This window comes from Platichthys flesus, chromosome 4 (genome assembly GCF_949316205.1).
Source record: "Platichthys flesus chromosome 4, fPlaFle2.1, whole genome shotgun sequence".
In the NCBI taxonomy this organism is placed as follows: domain Eukaryota; kingdom Metazoa; phylum Chordata; class Actinopteri; order Pleuronectiformes; family Pleuronectidae; genus Platichthys; species Platichthys flesus.
In genome coordinates this window covers 18,505,582-18,522,340 of record NC_084948.1, presented here as the reverse complement: position 1 = coordinate 18,522,340, position 16,759 = coordinate 18,505,582, and the positions used below count along the sequence as shown (strand labels likewise).

General features: G+C 41.7%; 2 protein-coding genes and 1 non-coding gene across 4 annotated transcripts in view; all 3 read right to left on the bottom strand.

The window, feature by feature from the left end:
* Nucleotides 1–222: 222 nt before the first annotated feature.
* clasrp (CLK4-associating serine/arginine rich protein) lies at nt 223–11,042 on the bottom strand. 2 transcript variants are annotated; one of them, XM_062385480.1, is made up of 21 exons: nt 10,916–11,042; nt 9,474–9,613; nt 8,996–9,093; nt 8,454–8,555; nt 7,986–8,065; nt 7,713–7,797; nt 7,449–7,585; nt 7,020–7,116; nt 6,668–6,746; nt 6,169–6,242; nt 6,025–6,066; nt 5,733–5,930; nt 5,045–5,374; nt 4,778–4,957; nt 4,141–4,180; nt 2,642–2,702; nt 2,434–2,492; nt 2,288–2,334; nt 2,100–2,191; nt 1,832–1,856; nt 223–862 (listed from the first exon to the last, which is right to left on the bottom strand). In XM_062385480.1, the coding sequence occupies exons 2-21, from the start codon at nt 9,570–9,572 to the stop codon at nt 820–822; spliced, it is 1,968 nt and encodes a 655-aa protein (XP_062241464.1). In that variant the 5' UTR covers nt 9,573–9,613; nt 10,916–11,042; the 3' UTR covers nt 223–819. The 2 variants fall into 2 exon arrangements, 1 of the variants encoding a protein (XP_062241464.1); XR_009920461.1 differs by lacking the exons at nt 223–862; nt 1,832–1,856 and having other exon boundaries at nt 4,137–4,180.
* A 439-nt stretch (nt 11,043–11,481) lies between these two features.
* Nucleotides 11,482–11,553, bottom strand: trnah-gug (transfer RNA histidin (anticodon GUG)). The gene has a single exon. It is a non-coding gene; the product is annotated as a tRNA-His (tRNA).
* Nucleotides 11,554–13,619: 2,066 nt separating this feature from the next.
* LOC133951335 (protein jagged-1b) overlaps nt 13,620–16,759 on the bottom strand; it is a 42,736-nt gene continuing 39,596 nt past the window's right edge. Inside the window, exons 11-14 of the mRNA XM_062385213.1 lie at nt 16,357–16,403; nt 15,856–16,032; nt 15,260–15,410; nt 13,620–15,174 (exon numbers count right to left, since the gene is read on the bottom strand). Coding sequence (XP_062241197.1) covers nt 14,738–15,174; nt 15,260–15,410; nt 15,856–16,032; nt 16,357–16,403 — 812 coding nt within the window. The 3' untranslated portion in view covers nt 13,620–14,737. The remainder of the gene's footprint in view (nt 15,175–15,259; nt 15,411–15,855; nt 16,033–16,356; nt 16,404–16,759) is intronic.

Sequence of the window (16,759 nt, the reverse complement as noted above, 5' to 3'; positions counted from 1 at the left end):
TGGCAAAGTTAAAAAATGTGCTGCGACACAGAGGTGCATTATTTATCGTTACCATGCATCACCAATACCAATGGTTTGTATCTTTTCCACAGCACAAGTGGAGGGATTTTCATGACAAATATTTCAAAACAGACACAATCCTCCTTTTTATAAATTTAATATTTGTGTGTAAACTATTAACCTATGGAATTCTCTATAGAAATAAAAACAAAAACAAGCAAATAGTTTCATAGTTGGTTTTATTTTCTGATCCGTATGTAACATTTCACATCACTGAGAAAAAAAAAGTGTACTGTTATTTAACCGGTTGATAAGAGGGCAGAGTATAAAAAAAGCAGTTGATTGGTTTAATAAACGCATTAACAAGTTTCACATGGATGTGTTTAAATATCCTGTACATCTTTTCTTGAAACTTATTTAGTAAAAGTAAAACGTGGAGGAAACGCTGACATGAGGAAGGTGATGTGAGGTGAGGTTTAGGTATTGCTTCGTATGAAACACTGCAAATGTCTGCAGATCCTACCACAGTGAGACGTGTTCAGGCAGAAAAGAGAATATGGGAGCATGCCGAGGAGAAGAAACTCATTTAATAACATGATTCTTTACAAGATGAAGCAAAACGGAAAATGGCAAAGTCAGCTCGGCTGATCCAATCAGCTGTGCGATCAGTGAAACTAAGGTATCAGATCAATGTTTTACCCTCTGACAGTATCGAAGTTGAGATTTATCATTTCATCTCCTCCCATCTTCTTCCTACAACTCATTATTATAGTGTGTGTGTGTGTGTGTGTGTGTGTGTGTGTGTGTGTGTGTGAGAGCTCAGTATCTGTAGGGAGGACTCCTCGATCGAGACCGTGACCTCCTGGTGAAATGAAAAGAAAGAAAATAATGCTGAATGACGAACCAGAGTAAAAACATCAACAATAACATATTATATGGAAGTCTCTATGTACTATATGATTACTGATACATACACATATAAAAGTCAGGTGTAAGGTAAAGCTTGAAGTTTTTCCAAGTTGACATCTTTGTCTGCGTCTATCGTGTTTTAGAAATGTCACAAGTCCACTCGCTTGAAGAACTAACTGAGTTTTCCAATCTTTTTCCTTCTGTATTCTCACATGAGCTAAGTTGGGCTTTTTCCAGACATTTCTCTGGGAAATTTCAGGTAAGTGTCTGCAGTTCATTGTGTTCTGTTAACTAAAGAGCATTAGGAACTTTATTAATTTAAATACACATTTAACATAATCAAAAATATCTATACTTTTGGTAACTAACAAACTAAGATTAGTTGTCAAGTTGACCAGACAATCATGGGGCAGTTGAGCAAAGCATAAAATCATTCAGATAAAATCTAGAGGTTCAGTTGACGTGTCTAAACAAGAACCCTAATATAAGAAAAGCTAATTATTTGAATGTGGTTCAAACTGGTATTAATTTGGGATATTTTATGGAAACTATCAATTTAACAACTAAGTTTACAGTATTTAAGTTTATGACCTCCACCTAAGAGGTGATGTTTTCATTGCCGTTTGACTGAGTGTCGCAAAAACTACTGAGCGGATTTTCTTGAAGCTTGGTGGAAGGGTGGGTTAACATCGTGGAGGCCTGTTACCTGATATCCCATGATTGTGTGAAATGTGGTGCAGCCTGATTGAATTCAATTTAGTCTTAGATTTTAACTTGAACGTGGAATTTTTTTGGTGCTTTCTTTCCAACTTAATTCACTCGCACAGCCTTTGAGATAATGTTTGTGCATTAATATGAAAAAATTAAAAACACAATTAAATCTAATTCGTTTGAGGTATGACTCTTGTGGCTTCTCACATACCTTCTGTGCGAGTTGTGTTCTCGGCCTGAGGGACAGAAGACACAGACACGTGATCAAAACAACAGCAGGAGCAGCAGAACATTTTAAATCCAATAAAACTGTTTGAGTAGAAACTGAATCCAATGAATCAGACAGACGCTGAGTTGATTGAATATTCTGGATTCCTCTGTTCGAGTACTCAGCAGTGCTCACACAATAAACACTGAGGAATTACTAATATTTTAGATCCATATGGTTGGGTTAGCTGATCAGAAAATGTATCTCTCACCATATTTGGAAGGAGAAGGAGAAGGCGAGTGGCTTTGTCTCCCGTACTGTCTTTCCCATTCATCTCTCTCTTTCTCACGGCGCTCACGCTCCCTAAACACAGAACCGCTTGATCAGACAGTGGCAAATAACAAACAATTACGAAACACAAAAATCCCCCGAAAGACGCGCACACACACGGAACCTTACTTCATGCGTATTTTGCGTGCCATGGCTCTTAATTCTCCTTCTCGCTCCTGTAAAACAAACCGAACAGTTAAAGGACAGAAAGGATAATAGAGTCCCTGTTTTCACCAAAATGTGATGCAAGCAAACACACGCGCAGACGCACACACCTGACGTTTGTTCTCCTGCTGCTGGACCTTAACCTGAGCAGCTCTTTTATCCGCCTTGGCTGCAACACAGAAAAGTAAACATGAATTGAGAAGGAACGAAAACTTATATTAAAAATTATAATTTCTTTACATCTTGAAAACTGAAACTGTACTGTTTAGCTTATGCACAACCCATAAACACACACACACTCTGCTGAATTGTACTCACACTGCCTGGTGAGCGCCTTCTGCATTTTTAGCTTCAGTCGCTCCTGTGGCGTCATCTTGGGCTGCAGGTGATAAAAGTGTTAGCACATCCTCTCACAGCGTGGCAAAAAGTGTGTGTGTAATATTAAGTGTACCTTGTAATACAAAATATCGCTAGTAGTATACTAGTATATCGTTAGTAGTGGAGAGAGAAAAGCCAAAGATAAATTGATTTCATGTGACGTTTGTTAAACAGGTTTAGTGTGAGATCACAAGCTAAGTCGTGTGTGTGGTTTTGAGCGTGTGTGTGTGTGTGCGTGTGTACAGAGGTAAACTGCTGCTGCAGGACGGATTAGAAGCCGACCCGGATCCAGCCACATGAACCTTTACACAAATATATATATGTAGGGACACGGTCAGAGAGAGAAGGACGAGGACAGTTGAAGAAGAGCTGGTTGGAATGTGAAACGCTGACAAAGTTCAGGTCCGTTGACACTGACAGAATTCGTGTGGAACAAGTGGCATTTAGTCACTGACACACCCACGAGCGGGCTGTTAAAACCTGGCCAGGCAAGAAAAGCTGCAGGTAACGACACTGCAGGCACATTTAACAGGCGAGCAGGTTATAAGTTCAAATGCAGTCGTCTTTGTTTTCTTTTCGGAGGCGAAGAGGAGCCAGGACAACGAATGATCCAGAATAATAGAAAATATGTCAACAAATAAAAGTGAAAGTTAATGCTGGAGGAATAATTTGACATTATGGGAAATAAACTCAATGAGATATATCTGACTGATCACATTCCCCTGTGGATCTCATACTGGATATTTCAGTCGGTACGTTAACATCAAACATGTTTTGCACACACTGGAAAATACATTCCCGCTCGTTCCCCTTTAGCCATGTTGATGCTGAGCGTTTCGAGTGACAGGTGTCAATCATTTTTAAACTTAAATTGTCAAGACAAGTGTATTTACCAAAATGTCCAAAGTTTCCTTTAACTTTTATCCCGAGTTTAATGTATTTGGTCAAACCACTCTTGATATAGCTAAATAAAAACTACAATTAAAGAGTGTCAGAAATGATAAATTGGCCAATATCCATTCGTTACAAGACATATGGTCCTAAGAGAAAAGTCCCTCTGATGTGGGAGTGTGCATTTGAGGCTATGAACAGTTATAAGAAAAAGCACCACTTAAAGCAAAATCAGGACAATAAACAGCTCCAGAGTCAGTCTACACGTTCACTCGATTCAGGGATGGCAGCATTAATTCATACATTCATTTATGTCAGCAGGAATACTGCATTGGAAATTTCAAAGTAGATGTAGGGCTTTTACTGCCGTGCATGTCCAGTTTTGAGGTAGGGGGGGGGACAAAAAAAACCAAATCATTATTTTTTTCCCTCTGAGGGCAACCACGGCTTTTATATCCCAGTATGGTGGACAACCATGTCAGCCTGTCAGGGATGAGGGAGGCGTAGGCTTTAGCAAGAAAACCCAGCTAGATCAAATTCTTACTGACTTTGGCAGCTCCCGTCTCTTTACCACTCGCAGTATCAGGCCTGGAGAGAGGAGATGGAGATAGAACACAATTCTGTGTGACGAGGACATATAAATCCAATGATTTATATCCAAACATCAACTTTCTAACACGTCTTAAGGCTGAATGAGGGTTTAAAAGCATGACTATGCATTAATGAGAAGAGATATCAACACAGAGGCTGTTGCTGACTTCATGGTGTTGCACTGCTGAGAGAACATTTATTAGAGATTCACTGCATCATGGCTGAGGTGCAGGATAGGTTATATTGTTAAACAACATTAGAGTCAAAAAATCCTAAAAATCATTAAACACTGTGATATGAAAAAGAAAGAAAATATATAAAGAATTTAAGGTTTTAGTTTTGAACGTAGCCCTTCACCGTCTACACTCCAACTTTTCTGTTTCACGACTCATTAAGTAAAGTCAACTTGGGCAAAGGTCAGTCAGAGGTGATTTTTGCTGTATTTTAATATGCACGCCAACAATTAATTGTTAACTCAACGCATGTGTGACTCAACCGAAGGTCTGAGTCAAAACTAAAGATTATTCTTCTACATTTCCTTGTGTTTGTGAGTTGGTTTAGATTCATGTCTGTTGGCATTAACGTTCTTCTTACTTTCTTAGCTTGTCAGCGATAAAGGTGGTAGAGGGCTGGGCCCCTCTGTGATCAGGGGAGGGACTGTTGTTGCCAGGGGACTGGGAGGGGCTGCGGCTGCCACTGTCTACCCTCCGGTGGTCTCCACTGTTCCGGCCACCTCGCCGAGAACTGCCCCCCTGTCGTGAGCTGGAACGGGACCTGACCAAAAAGATGAGACCACGTCTCAAACATGCCGATTGTAAAATACTAACTATAGTCTGGTGGATGGTCAGAGAGGGATTTTACCTTGTTCGCCTGCGTGCCGGGTATCGTCTCCTATCCCTGTCTCTCTCCTTGTCTCTCTCTTTGTCTCTCTCCCTTTCTCTCTCTCGGTCGTTAGACCTTGATCTTGTCCGGTCACGTCTCCTCCAGGATGCAGCTCCTCCATTACCCCCTCTACTTCTGGAGTGAGATCTGGAACGCCGTCTTGATCGCGAGTGGCTTCTGGAGCGGCGCCCATCCCTCGCCCCGCGTCCTCGTCGGGCTCGGCGCGAACGGAAAGATGAACGCGAGGAAGACCGAGATGAGGAGCGGGAGGAGGAGGAGGGGGAGCGACTGGATGATGACCTCCGTCTCCTGGACAAACAGAGAAAGGGCTTTAGTAACAACACCAGCCTAGCACCTAGTCTATCAAGACATTTTCAGTTTTCTTGGGAGCTTACTATTTCATGGTCATTAGAGGCATAACAAATTGCAACTTTCTGTATTATGTCATAATGTTAAACACACATAGAATCATAAACCTCCTGATCCTACTGTCTTTCTCTGCACATGCACTGTAGAAGAAAAGGTCTTAACTGAACTGGTATATTATAGGATTAAAAAAACGGATCCGCCTCACCGACCCCCCCAAAAAAATCAATCAGCATTCAGACTTAGTACTGTGCATGAGGACATAACCAATGAAAAGCCAGGGAGAGGGAAAGTTACCGACCGGGAGCCCCTGCTATGACCTGCGGGGTTCTGCAAGTTGGAGGGGGGGTGGCCAGAGTGAGGAGCGGGTGTTTGAGCTGCTGCCGCTGCTGCTGCAGCCTCCTCATCGCTGCCTCCAAAGCTGGTGATAAAGGTGATCTTCTCTGGGCCAGGAGACTTGGAACGTGACCGCGACGCAGAGCTGGATTCTGACTCTGGTCTAAAAATAAAATAGGGAAAATAACGTTACAACATGCACAAAAAAAGGGCTGAAAAAATGAAGAGGGACACATAAAAACAGTGAGTTAACTCACCGTTTATAGGGATCATATGTTGGGCTGTCTCTTCTGGCGTAGCTGAAATCCAGGAGGATGCAGACAAGAGTTAAACAATAAGTTAAATTATTAAATGTGACTTTTTAAAGAGGAACAAAAAAACATCAAAGACAACAAATTTACCTCGGTGGACTGATCTGTCGACCTTTAAGCCTCTTCTCTCTGAACTCTCTCCTTTGTCTGCGAGAGCGCCGGCCCTGCGATGATCACACAGAAGCTGCTTTCAGACATGAACTGAACTCTGAGTTTCACCGTATTTTCTCAGGAGGAAGTGTGTGTGTGTGAACGCAAATATCAGAGTGAGATGCTCCGCAGCAGCCTTTATCAGCATGGCCTCCTAGTGTAAAGTCTGTATAAATCCAGGAGAAGGTCGATGTGTGAAGACAGCAGTTTGATGCTGTTGTGAACGCGTCTGTGCAGAGAACCCCCCCCCCCCCCCCCCCCCACACACACACACACTTCTGCTGTGTTGTGCATGTGTGAAAGGCAAACTGTGGGTAAAGTTTTATAGCCAACTCTCCGGATTATACACGGAGGTCATGTCTGAAAACAGCTATATATACATTGCAAAGTTGTGAAATGAAGTGCGTGACAACAAAAAATTCAATAGATGTTATCTTACAGAGTACATGGCCTTCTCAGCCTCCAGAGCCTTGGCGTGTTTGATGGCCTCCACTTCCTCCTTGTCTTTCCTCAACATCCTGCAGGCAACAAATTGACAGCATTAAAATGATAATTAGGAATCTTTTCATCAACAGGGGAAAACACTGCAAATGTTTAATAAAAACACTTGCAGGTAAAAAATAAAAGCTAAATATTACAACTATGCACATAAACGTTGTCAACCTGAGAAAGAAAAATTATATGAACTGTTTATTCCTCTGAGCTCATCAAAACACCCACTAGCACATTCACAGACATCTGTAAACAACTTTCCATTAAAAGGTTAGATTCCACATGTGATCCCTCGTTACCTGACAAAGTCTCCTTCAGCCATTCCATACGGTGTCGCCATCTTGTTCAGGTCCAATTCCTGTTCCTGGTTCAGCTCATCAACATCAACCTCCACATCTGGACAAAAACAGTGATGTGTTAAATCACATGTAACACTTCTACTTAGAGTTTTCAGAACAGGTCGTCGCCTCACTGCAGGTAAGAAGGTTTAACATAAATATATAAGCACAAATGTAAACACTTGGCAGAAAGAGGCAACCTGAAGTTTTCAGATTTCTAAAAACATTAAGTTTCTTATAATTGCAATTCTTTATTTCCGATAAACACCAAAATCTGAATATTGTCATACCTCAGTGCAAATTACTGCTTTGCTTCTTATTGCTTGTTTTGGGTACATGTCTTATTTGCTAAACATGCAAATATCATTAGTGTCAAAGTCATTTCCTCACCTATATCTGGGATTCCCTCATCCTCTTCGGATTCACTGTTCTCGGAGTTCTCTTCATCTTTGTCTGACTGGGGGTCCGGCTCTGCCACAGTGCTGTCTTCATACGTGTATCCGATGGTGGCCTTTTTCTCTGCCAGCCTACACAAAAAAAAAAAAAACCAATGTATCACTACACATTGCTGTAAATGCTCCAGTGAGCAAACAACCTGTGATTATCACATGTATATTTTATGTGAGGATGAAGCTGTAACTTTAAATGACCTACTTCTTCTTCTCGTCCTCATTTGGTTTCTGCAGGCCACCGTAGAGTTCATCCAAGTAGATCTGATATAAACATTGCTCCTCAGAGACTGTAGGAGAACAGCAGGGCGTTAAGGGGGGCAACACATACTACACCCACCGAGGGGCCGGCTCACACAGTGCTATAGTACATAAATAACTTTTTTTTTTTGTGAAAATTGTTTTTTAGTGTCCGAGAGTGACATGAAACTTAATTTTCTCTTGAAAGAACTTCAGCTCTCAGGTTTGTGATACTCACTGGTTGCGAAGTCGTTCTGCACGAGGCCTCTGTAGCGCTCATAGTTACACTTCCTCTCCTCCGACTCCTGCTCTGGGGTGCTGCATAATAAGGAGTAGACAAAGGCCGACGGGATAAAGTGGAGGATTTGTTGCTGTTGTGCAGAGAACCTCCTGCGGTGCTGTGCATGTAGGAATGGATAACAGCTAGAGCGATCCTCTCTGTTTTTTGCTGGTGAACGTTACAGGAGTGTTTGTGACAGCTCCACTGCCCGAGGCAGGTATAATTGGCTGTAAACTGCAGTAATACGTTGCTTTACCACAACGCTGAGAAAAAATCCATACTGTCAAGGGGCCTAGTAAAACTGGAGAACCCATGAATGTCCCCACAAATGTAGTGTAATAGTGAGGCAAAACACTGAATATCATAAAATATTCACACTACATAGACGCTGGGATAAATGTGGCTCCATGTAATGGAAGGACTTACGAAGTGCTGAGCAGAGGAGGTGTGTAGGTGGGGATGTAGTCCAGATGAGCTCTTACATCAAACCTGTCAATCATATTGTTGGCGTCTCCTAGCCATGGCATCCTTTAAACAACAGAACAGATAGGAGACGAGAACAGTGAGATCCCAACAGCACGATGCGTGCTGTGTGTGGGCAGGGCCTCTGTTGAAACAGCCTCAGTCGATCGTGGCACTGATTCCACAAGATGTTAGACATTTATTTGAGATTCTGCTCCACGTTGACATGATTGCATCAGATAGTTTCTGCATTTTTGTCAGCTGCACATTCAGGCTGCGACACCGACCACTGGTGCTTCTCATTGAATGGTTTCTTACTTTTTCTACCATTTGGACTGAATTTAGTATTTTCAGAAACAGTCAAATCAGCCTGTCTGGCACTAACAATCACGTCATGGTCAAAGTTACTGAGATCACATTTTTCCTTCATTCTGATATAAACGTTAATTGAAGGATTATGAGTTCCTGATAAAGTGCATGTTGGTTGTATGAGTGTGTTTCCTCACATGTTGATGGGGCTCTCAGCAGCCAATGCCACAGCAGGATCCAGATGGATCTTGTAGGCTCGACCATGGACCTGGAGAAACTGAGCAGGATCTTTTTTCTATTGAGACAGAACCAGAGGCCATTAAAAGATATCAAGGAGTGAAAAATATCATACTGCAGTGCATCAGAAATAATAATGTTATCCATTTCTGCGTTAAAGCTCAGTTAGCTTCAGAAGTTGTTTCACCTCATCCGAGTTGTTATGTTTACCCGGCAGGTCACTGGACCGGGGGGGGGGGGTTCAACGACCTGCCTGTTTAACATAACGACTCTCACACAGGTAAAGACCCACAGAGGTCAAATACCTGAAGAAGGTGAAACGTCTTCAAGAATAACAAGCAAGTCCAGTTGCCTACATTCACTTGTACAACTTCTGAAGATACCATGACTGACAGTCTTCACAGACACGTGTCTCAGTTAGGTGACAAAGTGTCTTACGATCTTCTCGTAGTATTCTCGTCGGCGCTCTCCTCGGCGTTTGTAGTCCACCATCATACCACGGAGCTTGCGCTCGTGTTTGCGGGCCTCTTGCCACATGACGGCACCGCTGGCGGTGGGGGCGCGGCGTGGCACGGTTGCTGTAGGAAGGCAAAGAGGGAAGGACACATGCAGAATGAGAAAGAGAAAGCATAGAGTGGAGTGAGGGGAATCAAATACAGAGATATAATTATAGAAGAGACAGAAAAAAGGTGCACAACAACTTTCTGATCTTTAATGAATATACGACATGGACACCTAGAGTTTTTCTGAGAGAACCCTGCATGTCAATACTGGTTCAGTGACACAAAAAACGTTTATGTTTATTGTCTAGGGAGAATTTCTATGAATCATGGTCGTGAAGAAAAAAAACACTTCCCACTGTTGTTTTTGGAGCAGGACTGAAAATTGATGGAAGTTCTCTATTGTGCATCATCTAGTCCTACATGGAACAGAGCATTTGAATGGTATAGCATTAAAATTAAAAAATAACTTAAATCTGGAATTAATATGACAAGCCTATTTGGTGTGAACGAATAATATAAAACCACGATAGTCTGATTTATTCAAGAGGTAATGCTCAAAACCTACAGTGGCATATTCATTTCTGGTAAATAGAAAGTCCAGGAAAATAAAAGGTTAACTCGAGAACTTCATGTGATTTTCACAGTTGGCACAGATATGGCGACAAAGGCCTTTTAATTATTTGAATAAACTTGAATATACAAATGTTCCTTCTGGGTCAAAGGTTATAACTGATATTATTTGAAAAACTGGCTGCATTGATGTGTGTTATTCACTCGTTTGTCCCTAAAAAGTCTAATTTCCAGTGACCCATATACGAATTAATGTTGGACACATGTTGATATCTAAACCAAGAAGATGACAATTAAATGTAATGACAATTAGCATTTACTGTCAATATTTGTATAGGAAACATTTATTTTCATTTAGTCGGACTGGTTGTTTTAATATAACTACACGCCCCCTCTGTTTCTGCAGCACAGGGACAAATGTCCAATTCGTCTTATCGCTAGCATCTCTTGACTGAGCCAAACCACCTCAGGCTAAAAGGCTAACGCAGCTAATGCTCTCACGCCGACTGTGTGAAGCTAATCGCACGTTAGCGTCGTGCATGTGTTGTTAAACGCTGCGTTTCAGGCGGAGTGTTGTCGCTCTTGCAGCCGAACAGGAGGTGAAACGAGTGTTTTCAAAGTTGTGGTTGAGTTTGTTTAGCACGACGGCCTGGTTGAGCGCGTAGCTCTGCTGCTGTTAGCCTAGCCTAGCTTAGCTTAGCGTGTGTGCAGAGGCGAAGGAAACGACGCATTTAACTGGTTTTAAGCAACAAGCATGAAATCCGGACACGATGCACCGTTAGCACAGTTCTCCCCGTCTCCCTGTACCTGTTGTTAGGACCACCGACACACACTTGGGTTGTTCTCGGACAAATGAGGTCGATGCTGCGGGAGCGTCACACGCCTCTTTCACCTGCGTACACTGAGTGTTAGTCAGTGCAGCACCGAGCTCCGCCAGTTGGGGCCGCTGCACTCGTGTCCCACCAGCAAGTACACCAAGCGCTCAGGTTGGATGCAGTTCACCACCAACGACGCAAGATGTCGCTGTAGGATAGAGCAGAGTTTAAATGATTTCTTGTGAATTAAAGTACAATAATTCAATTTGATCCAATAACAGCTTCAAAGGAACGTTTTATGAACTATTGATTATTACATAAACTCATAATTACCTTAATGAAGGATAACATATGCCCATACAAAGCAAGAAACCATCATAACAATTTATTTCCTCTGCAATTGGTAAATATGTGTTGTTTTGTATGAAACTGTATATATTCTTTATCACAAGATAAACATATATATGTGAACTCTATTTTTTTTCTTACGTCTACTACAGGAGATTGTTCCGGTTTCACCGTCTACCTTAATTAGTTATCTCAGTTCTTGAAAATTGCTGCCGTGACCCGGATTCGAACCGGGGTTGCTGCGGCCACAACGCAGAGTACTAACCACTATACGATCACGGCTGGCTATATATTGGCGCCGCACAAAACCAAAACACCAATTTCTTCCAGAATAAGTACATTTTCACCACTTTCTAATTTTCTGTAAATTTTGCTAAGAATTTGAGCATGTTAAAGCCCTCTAAAAAAATTAATTTGCCTGAATAATAATAATCCCTAAAATTTCAATGGGGCCTCACTCTCTGTAAGTGCCTGCCAGTGCTCGGCCCTAATTAAACTAAATACTAACACCAGTACTGGAAAGCAATATTGAAAAAAGATCCAGATTACATTTACGAATATATCTAATACATGTATATATACAAATGAAGGTACTTATACTGATTAATCATCCATGTTCCTGGATACTTCTCCTCCACTACATTTTGGAGGGAAATGCTGCAGTAGCTAGTTTTAATTTCAGATTTTACCCACAAAACATATAATAATCATATAATACATAATATATAACATTACAGATTATACTCAATGCTGCATCAAACAGTCAAATTTGCTTTACCTTGAACAATTGTAACATTATAAGTCCAATTTACATGTAAATATTAAATAAATGGATCAATAATAATGATCCAGTGATAGAATAATATCACTTAGAATAATATATATATATGTTATTTAGAATTTATACATATCGGAACTCTGGGATGTTTTGACTGAGGAGCAGTCAACTCTTAGCTGGAGGTCAACTTTCCAATCTGTGAGCAGTGGTCTGACATCCTGGGCCTCACAGCAGGTGTAGAAAGTGTCTCATACGTACAGTTGTGTATTCATGTGTGTCTAAACTCTGTTTCCTACATTTCCTCCTCACCAGGGTGGCGACAGGAAGCCTGCGTTCATTTCCAGACTGTTGCTGTTTGCGGAGGCCAGAGGTCACATTTGTTAGATCCATTTGCACGTTAATTGTCGCTTCAGTGACCTCGAAGTCACTTTACACTGCCCTAACACAAACGCCTTCCTCTTACACACATTCATACACTAAACCACTACTTACTACTACACTACATTATTGTTCCATCATCGGCCTGACACGTATGAACTTACACAGACCACAATACCAGATAAATACTTTTTAATATTTGTTCTTATATGCTTTGATATATTGAGCACTGTCTGAACTGCAGTCACTGTAAATACTATATCATTGTAAATACGATAATATCACTAACTTTAATTCAAATGGTTTTACTCTAACTGGCAACAGTTTCCCTCTTAAGCCAACCTCTGTCATAACCCTGAAAGTGTTGCAAACTTCCAAAGTTTATTATAATCACAGTCATTTGGGAAGAATGGAGTCAATCAGGTGCCGGCTCTGTACCCATCAGTGTTTATGTGAACATTTATCAGTAAGAGACGGAGAGAGAGAGAGAGAGAGAGAGAGAGAGACAGTGTGACCCACTGACAGCGGCCACATTTTATCCTGAAATATCCTCCCTCCCTCAGTTTGACAATTATATCTTTTAGCATCTGATAATTATGCTCACACAACAGTAGTTACAACAATTTGACACAGTCTTGACACTATTTATATATTTTAACTAATGGTATTGTTTTACTGCTACACGTTTGACTAATTATCCCCCCTAACTCCTCTTACCTATTTAAGACGGGTCCCAAAATCATACTCATTTAAACCTGTATATCGAAGCAATAATGATGTCTTTCATTAGGTTTCTTTAATTGTTCTTATCCAGCTCCAGGATCAAAATATAGATTACATTTGTCATATAGATTGTAAAGAGTCTAAAGAAAATATAAATAAAATTGGCGTACAGTGAGAACAATTTTCTAAATTACCTTTGTCCATGGCTGCTTCAATGAATACAATTTGAATATTCAGAAAAAGGGCAATATTGAAAGTGTAATAACAACATTTCTATATATTTAATATTTTACAAACTGGTTTCCAATGAAACTGTGGAAGCACTTTTTAAGTGTATCGTGTTTCAGATGTGAACACTGTTTGGAGCAAAATGTGAAGTCGCACCCACTTCTGGGTACATTTCAAGATTCTGACAACTGAAGTTCTCCTTCATTTACAAACTACAGCAAATGAGAAAAAAGTCCTTGTTTCATTCATCCATTCATTCATTCGTGCTCTGGCCTTGAACAATGATATTAATAACTAGCCTTTAAATAGAATCACAAATAACACTTTTTATTTAAAAAGGGCATGAAACGTTTTGGTCTGTCTTGCAAAAACCACAGTTATCTTTATCTTTGCAGCACTGACTCCTCCCTCTACCGCCAACTGTGGAGATGAATGATTACAGGCAATAAACAATAGGATAGGGTCGGTAAATGCTCCTTTATTACAACCCACATGTGCTGTTTGCTCCAGAGGGAAAGTGAACTGGGACAAATAGAGCAAAGTAGTAAAGAAATGATTTCAGACCAGACCACAGTACAAAAAGAGCATCAATATGTACAATATATTTATGTACAAAAAGCTATTTTACACTCAGGTATGAAACAATCATACATCTTTAACATACTGTAGTATCACAGAGACAATGCAGGCAACAGTGTATAGTTAGAAAAAACAGTTTTTCAGAAGTTCAGGAGTATGCACTCTCTTTTCACAAGTATATCACCTTGTTTTCTTTTTCCCCCCTCACACACACTCATATTATACACTCTCTCTTTCTCGCTCACACTCACACATACACACACACTTACGAACAACCAGACACAGAAACACACTGTGTTAAATAAACAATCCGTTCATTGCTCGGTCTGTCTGAGTTCAGTCTGAAACAGAAATGGGGGTCTGAACCCCCGTCATCGTGGCATCATGGACCAGGAAACAAGTTGAGAGGCTCCTGCAGAGGATGATCCTCTGTTTCCTCTCCGCAGCACGTCAGGCACTCCACTCTTCACGTCTCCACATTAATTCAAGAGCCTGAAGAGTCTTTCAGTCAAACATTGTGCATTCGCTGCTTCTCACAGTCGTCAAAATAGACGACGTAAAAGAGACGAAGTAAGACTTTTGACCCCTCCTCTTAGCAGCCTTTGCTTCTCAAGTGTCGGCCATCTGAGCACGTAAAGGTCAAAGGGTTGTCTCGTTTTCATAACTGCAACTATGATATAGTGGCAGCATCTGGACACAGGGCCCTGTGAGCGAAAGAGTGCGGAGGACGTAAAAAAAAAAAATTTAAAAAATCTCCTTGGATGCCTCAGAGGTCAAAGGTCAGACCTCCAGTTCCTGGTTGTCCGAGAAGTGGAAGCGGTTCAACTTCTCCCTGTCGCGGTTGGAAATGTCCAGTTTGGGAGCGTGGGCGGGCTTCAGCGCGGGCGACTGGTGCGAGGGGGCCGGGGAGGGCGGCAGGGTCAGTTCAATCTCCTCGTAGCAGCGTGAGACAGGGGCGGGGGCGAGGGGTTGCGTGGGAGGGGCGGCGGGCGGCAGGAGGGGCACGGGACGGTCCACGTTTCTGATGAGGTTGACAAACTCCCTCTGGTTGTTGATGCCTTCTTCCTGCGGGACGGCCTGCTGCTTTTTCCGCTTGCGATGGAAGTGGGAGAGGATGAAGGCGCAGGCAGCGCAGCCACAGACGGTCACTAATGCTAAGACGCCCACCAGGATCATGTAGAAGCTGAGGGCCCCGTGTGGCGTGTCAGACATGGCACCTGCACACGTGGAGAGATGACAAGGATCAGACCGACATTTAACATTTGACCTATTTAAGACAAACCTTCATTTAATTTGTCTTACCTGGACAGTGTTGACCTATACAGGGATTTTTTAGGGTTGCGCACTCGTTACCACTATAACCGTCAGGACAGGCACACGTGTACCTGCCTTCGGTGCTGTGACAGGTCACCCCCTGCTGGCAAGGATTGGGATTGCACAGATCCAACACCACCTGGAGTGATGTACGGAATAAAATGATAAGGAAAAGAAAGGCTCATTATTCTTCCTATAGCTTTACAGTTTGACAAATCCTTGACCGTATGAAAATCGGACACCGCAAATGATCATTCAAGTTTAATGGTTATCTTTGCCTCAACTGGTTAAGAGATTATTTGTTTTCAGTGTGAGTTTTCAAGATTCAATTAAAACATGTAATTGAAAATGCAATTATTGTAAAATTTTTAGTTTAATTATTTATTTTATTTACTTTCATTTTGTACGACTCTTTTTAACTTGCTCATTCTGGTTTGTTTCATGTTTGCCAGACATTTATGACAGTAAATAATTGAACCTGACATATTATCAATTTAACTTTTATTACAGAATGTCCGTTCAATTTATATATTTATTCTGCGTGTGATTAAACTAATCTATAAATCTATGAAGGGATGACCAACCTCACAGAAGGTCCCTGAGAATCCCATGGGACAGTTGCAAGTGACCATCTTTCCATCCCTCTCCACACACTGTCCCCCGTGGAGACAGGGGGCGCTGAGACATGGACTCGGACCATTTTGACAATATTTCCCCAAGAAACCAGGCGGACACCAGCATCTGGACCCCGACACCTGGTCCTGATGGGACAGAGGTGAGATTGACAGAGCAATGATTGTGTGAGTTGGTGGAAAGAGGCACTGGAGAAGGAAAACGATGAGTCTGCTTCAGGCTATGACACATTCGAGAATAAATACTGCACACGGCCTGAGGCAAAATAAGCTCTAGAGTGTGCTGCATTTCTTGAATTGGGTTCACGATATTAACATAAATCGTATTATTTTCCACTTGCAGATAATGAATGATACAAAGAAGATGACCAGTGTAAAGAACTGAGGGCCAGTGATATGATATTTGATATGCAGAGATGACAGGGAATTTAAACAAAGGCGGAGCAGACTCACCTCACAACGTCCTCCATTCAAACACAAACCCTGACAGCTGCTGTTCCCTAGAAACCAGAGGAAGCAGAGAAGAGATATTAAACGCTCACACAGACACAGTATGGATGTAAACAACAACACACAAAGTGTAGTCGGAACATGACATGCAGAGATTGTGAAAAACACACGTTTCGCACACTTTATTGTTGTTGTGTTACATATTTTAGTGCATTTCAGTGGAACGCTGTGACAGATGATTGATAGAACTGGAGTTGGAATAAAGTGATCTCGTGCTCTCGGGGACTGCAGGGGAACTGGCTGTTTTAACACAATCCACAGAGGTCCCCCATGTTTCAATACCTGCCACAGTGGCACCTGCCACCACTCCTCTCCTCTCCTGTCATTTTGTTTCTGTCGTTCTCTT